General features: G+C 37.7%; 1 protein-coding gene across 1 annotated transcript; it reads left to right on the top strand.

Moving 5' to 3' along the window:
• The first annotated feature begins 600 nt into the window (after window positions 1-600).
• On the top strand, window positions 601-5,551 carry LOC131930287 (calcium-activated chloride channel regulator 2-like). The gene is made up of 7 exons (XM_059286703.1): window positions 601-706; window positions 1,212-1,442; window positions 2,103-2,373; window positions 3,305-3,433; window positions 3,660-3,863; window positions 4,835-4,968; window positions 5,141-5,551. The coding sequence occupies exons 1-7, from the start codon at window positions 617-619 to the stop codon at window positions 5,492-5,494; spliced, it is 1,413 nt and encodes a 470-aa protein (XP_059142686.1). The 5' UTR covers window positions 601-616; the 3' UTR covers window positions 5,495-5,551.
• Window positions 5,552-5,829: the final 278 nt, after the last annotated feature.

Raw genomic sequence — 5,829 nt, 5'->3', positions numbered from 1 at the left:
ACATTTACCTGGATCATTTAGCCATTTACCTGGATCACTTAGATAGACATTTACCTGCATCATTTAGCCATTTACCTGGATCATTTGGCCATTTACCTGGAACACTTAGACACATTTACCTAAATCGCTCAGTTAGACATTTATCCGGATCATTTAGACAGATATTTGTAAATTTTAGTCAGAAATCTTCTTCATTAAACTTGGCATGTTTGACCCCTACATCATAATCCAACAAACTGTCACTTCCACTTATGGGTCGCCAGTGGGTTGAGTCAAGCTTTTTTACCTACCATAAATTATACTATTTAAAAAAAAAAATTAAAAAAAAAACCGAACCAGAAAAAAAAATAAAAAAATTAACACCAATTTCTTTCTTCACCAAAATAAAACTTCGACCAACTATTTGTTAGATATATGTAATGAAGAAACATTAAATCTGTTTTAGTTAGTTGTAATTACTAGCGCTTTGATGCACAAAAACCTTACCTCCTTCCACCCTTACCCTGCACGTCCACTCTAGTTTCTAACCGATTCTTTGTAGAAATTTTCTTAGAATTTTCTTAACGGTAGTTATCACACCTTTTTTACTGTTACAGGAGGTAGATACTATTATGACATGGAAAGCGAAACTTCAACACTGATATTTGATGCTATGCTGGATATCTACCTAATGCTTCAGCCTGATCGCAGGAAAATACCTGTACAGGTAAAAATTATTTACAGTAATTATGGGAAAATATTTACTGCTATTATAGTTTTATATACAAGTTAGTAATTTTATCTTATTTTTTAGCGCAATTTCCATACGGACGATTGCGATTATTAACTCGTCATTTCTGGATGTATGAATGGATGGATGTGTGTCCGCAGCTTTAAGTCGTATCTCCTCCTCCACGAAGCAATATCGAGGACTAGTTCCAAAAGCAAATATGTTAAGCAAGTTCCGAGGATGATTGTGGGCCAAAAAAATTCCCGGAATTCCTTCCTGGATTTCCCGGAAAAGCAAAAAAATGCAGTTTTTGGCCCATATCTAGGCAACCAGACCCCTTAGCGACTTGAAACATTTACCAATCGATTCCTGCCATAATTTAGAACAATATTGCCGAAGAAAGTTTTCAAAAATATCCTTTCGTTCGGTCACAAAAAATTAATTAAGGAAATTGCGCTTAAATTGTCACTAGACTTTTTATTAACTTGTTTTTAAATTTCAGATAGTTGGTGAATCCAAGTATTTAGACATGTCGGGGTCAATGACTGGGAGTTTTAAACTGGACGGCAGTGTTGGCAGGAATACAAGGGCGATAATAACCTACAGCACAAAATCTCCACCAAATATTACAGTTGTTTCCCCTACTGGGCGAAAATATTGCAGCTTGTACCCTGAGTATTACGATGATTCAGAGCTTCATCAAGTTCAAATAACGGTTCCTGCTTTAGCTGAGGTTTGTTATTTTAGCTCCATCAAGTTCAAATAACGGTTTTATGCGAGGTTTGTTATTTTAGCTCCATCAAGTTCAAATAACGATTCCTGCTTTAGCTGAGGTTTGTTATTTTAGCTCCATCAAGTTAAAATAACGGTTTCTGCTTAGCTGATGTTTGTTACTTTAGCTCCATCAAGTTAAAATAACGATTCCTGCTTTAGCTGAGGTTTGTTACTTTAGCTCCATTAAGTTAAAATAACGATTCCTGCTTTAGCTGAGGTTTGTTAAGTTAAAATAACTGTTCCTGCTTTAGTTCAGGTTTGTTTTATCCTAGTTATATACCTTGACAGATAGAAAGATAGGTGTAAAACAATTTACCCCCTAACCTTGATAGGGGACGGAGTGGTCTAGCAGTAGACAGCTGGACTGCTAACCCGTGTGTCTTGTGTTCAAATCAGTAGACCGTCCCTGAGTCCACCCAACTCTGATGGGTACCTAACTCACGTTAGGGAAAGCAAAGGCGGCTGGGCATAGTGCTGACCACACTATCTCTACATATGCCGAGGTCAAAGAAACAAATGAACTCTACTTCACATGCCCTACAGGTTTGAAAAGGGAACTTTACTTTACTTGATAGGTAGGAAGATGGACCTATAACACTTTATCCCCTAACCTTGACAGGTAGGCAGATGGACCTACAACATCGTCAACGACCATCAAGTCGTCAGCCTCGTGTCCTTCCTTGTGATGTCATCAGCCAGGAGCGACCACGTGACCCCACTACAGTTCAGTGGCGCCCTCCTCGTGGACAACAGCAGCTGGCCTGTCACGGCTGTCGTCACGGCTGAGGCTGTCCGGGACCGGCAGCCGGTGAGGGACGTCCGTGTGACGGCCCGGGTCACGAGACCAGCTGCTGAGCCGGTGGAGTTACAGCTGTTTGATAATGGGATAGGTAGGTTGTGTTAGTCACTAGTGTGTTCTGCAGTGTTTCTTCCAGACTTTTTTCTCCGGGGGGGGGGGGGGGGGAGCACTTGATATTTTCGGGGGGGGGGGGGGGGGCGGACACTGTTAAAAGTATATATTTTCTATATAAATTATATAAATTTCATTTCGTTCGGGGGGGGGGGGTAGAATTTTATCGGAGAGGATGGGGGGCAAAGCCCCCCCCCCCCCCCCGAAGAAATGCCTGGAAGAAACTCTGATGTTCTGTTTGATAATGGGATAGGTAGGTTATGTTAGTCACTATAGTAGCAAGATATGTCTGTATGATAATAGGATAGATATGCCACTTTAGTAACAAGTTACTATATATGATAATCGGATAGAAAGCTGAAATTGCAACCTTACTAGCAAGTTTTCGGTAAGAAAAGGGGATAGGTGGACTGAATTTTGAACTGGTGAATGAGTAATTTAAAACCACACCAGAAGATACGTGTCTTGAAATAACACATGTTGGGTAATGTATAGGTAGACTTAAATAAATTAAATTTAATTATTCTTCTTTTCACTAATTACTATTCCTAAATTAATGAAGGCTTACTCGTTTTATCAACTAAAATTGCAATTTAAACCTTTAAATGTCGATTCATAATTTTTTTTTAATTTAAAATTTCTAATTACTAAAGAGTATACAAATTTTAAAGTCAAACTTTTTTAAAAGTAAAAGCACTGGTTTTGTGAAATTTCTTACAAATTTTAGAAATTAAAGCCTTTACCAATAAAAGAAAAACATGTTGTAATTTTTTTTTCTAATTTTTAAAATTATTTTAATTATATTTAAAATACGGGTTTTTATATTTTTATTTCATTTCTATTTCAATACTTGTTATCTAATATAATTTAAGTGATGGTGCTCTTATTAACTGATTTATTTTTCCGTGTAGGTGCCGACATTCTAGCAGGAGATGGCATCTATTCCAGATATTTCACCCACTTCACGACAGCTGGACTGTACACGGCTTCTATAGAAATGGTAGATGACAAAGGGGAAGCTATCGCAGCAGGGGACATAAGTCAGTTTTTAAAAAACACATAGGCCTACTTTTTTCAAGCATATAAAAATACATTTTTCATTCCTATTTTTAAAATATAACTTACAAAATTAATTAATACATCTATAATAATGGAATAGTGATATCGTATATTCAAATAAATATTTTTTCAATAAAATTATTCAATTTTGAAACACTTTGACTTTTGTCACAAAATGAAGTTCAACACAATTGTTATTGTTTTCAGACACTGATCCTTCTATGGTGGCCCGAACCTTTACTGGCAGTGTTCGGGTCGAACACCCCAAGTTCCACTCCAACTCCAACCAATCCATGGACGAGTGCCCGCCCATGAGGATAACGGACTTGCGAGTGCTTCATACGTCACAGAGTGAGGGTCTTGTGGTGCTGTCGTGGACTGCACCTGGGGATGACGCTGACAATGACAGGGGTGAGTGACATGTGCTGTGACAGATAGCTTGTTGGATGACATCAGGTCTAGACTTACAGCATGACATGTTTTGTGACAGATAACATGTTGGGCGACATCTGGTTCAGATTTATATCATGTCATATGTTGTGACTGATAGTTTATTACAATTTTGCTCTATGGAGCTGAGACATGGAGAATATATATGAAGAAAATGCAGTTATTTATAAGCTATTGTCTCAGAAAGGCTCTTCTTTAAATACGCTGGCCTAAAACATAAGAAATGAGGTACTATGGCAACGGACAAACCAACTGCCAGCTGAAGAAGAGATCCTCCAGAGAAAATGGAGATTGATTCTCCACACACTCACGCCCCTGTATCCAGCAGAATAAGACAGGCCCTTATCTGGAATCCACAAGGCAAAAGGAAAAGATGCCGACTAAGAAACTCCTGGAGACATGACCTGGAAGAAGACACCAAGAAGGTTGGATACACCTGGAGACAGTTGGAGATACTAGCCCAGGACAGAGATGCATCGAAAGCTCTTGTCAGCGACCCATATCCCACGGGGGCAATATTCTAACCTAACAACCTAATATTTTATTAAAATACGTTTTTACTAGAGCGATAGCAAAAGTTGTTAATTAAATTATATTAGATTAATTAATGGTTGTCACTTACTAGATAAGAAATTACATCAATGGAACTGCCATCTAACTTCTCAAAACCTTAAAACTAGAGTCTCTAAGGTAATTGAAAAGTGTGAGTTTTGATATAGGGACAGTGTAGTCAACTTTATCCCTGTCCACCATTACTTTTCTAGACTGTTGTTAGGTGTACCTACCTTTTAGAGCTGGTTGACCTCAGGTATGTCGTACAGACTCTAGCCCTGAATAGCATCCTTACCTTTCCTGCTACATTGACAATATGTCGTCCTTGTGCTGGTACACATTATAGACAAGCTTTAAGATACTGAACCATTGTGTTACAGCCTCGTCCTACACACTACTCATGGCATCTGACGCTGAGTCAATGGTCACCCGGCGAGATTTACCAGAAATAGACCCAGATTTTGTGGTCCAAGGAAATTTAAAATCTCCAAAACATTTTGGTGAAAAAGAGCAGGTAAGTCTAAATTATTCCAGAATTTGATTTTTTTTTTTCAAATTTAAAGACATTAATGATATGTTCATAATGTTTTATGCAAATATTCTAACACATCTTATTTTTTTATTTTGTTTTGTTAAAAAAAATTAAATTAAAATTCCAAGTTTTTAAATTTATTTTCTATTTACAGGTTACATTAAAATTAAAAACTGCGCCTGATGAAAAACGAAGTTTTGTGTTCTCGGTCTTCGCGGTTGACGAGGGCAACAACAAGGGGGAAATATCCAATCTGGTGACTGTGGGGTTGGGGTTTGTTCCAGACATCTCCACCCCCGAGTATCTAGCTGAGGTCACCAAACATGACCCTGACACAAGTACCGACAGCAGCCAAAAGAACCTGGCCATAGCTGTAGTCGTGGGTATATCAGCTGGGCTGCTTGCCGTCACCATAGTAACGACTTTCTGCATTCATTTTGTTGGGGAAATGAAAAGGAAAAGCTTAGAGAACAAGCTCTTTCACAGTGGCACAAATTCTGTTGTGTGATGTTTGAATTTTTTTGTATTACTTTAATCATGCGTTATTGATTTGGTGTGCACAATTTTATAAAGTAAAATATTGATATTTACATAACAAATCTAGGTACAGATGATGGGGTAAGTGTAGATATTGGCATGACAAAATGACGGGTTGTATTAAGGGTTAAATAACTAATTTAAGGCAAATCGGTTGAGTTTGGGAATATAGGTATGATTTACTATGGAATGAGTTAAAATTACTGTGACTGTATGACTTGTTTTATATGGTTGTCTTTGGTATGGGTTTGTGATTTTATAATCAGCTTTACAATCTGTACAAACACATACACCATTTTGTTTGAA

Source organism: Physella acuta, unplaced genomic scaffold (genome assembly GCF_028476545.2).
Source record: "Physella acuta isolate Inbredline_101_S28 unplaced genomic scaffold, ASM2847654v3 ptg001752l, whole genome shotgun sequence".
NCBI classification, from domain to species: Eukaryota; Metazoa; Mollusca; class Gastropoda; family Physidae; genus Physella; species Physella acuta.
Note: the sequence above shows the minus strand (reverse complement) of the source record. Positions and strands in the feature narration are given on the sequence as shown.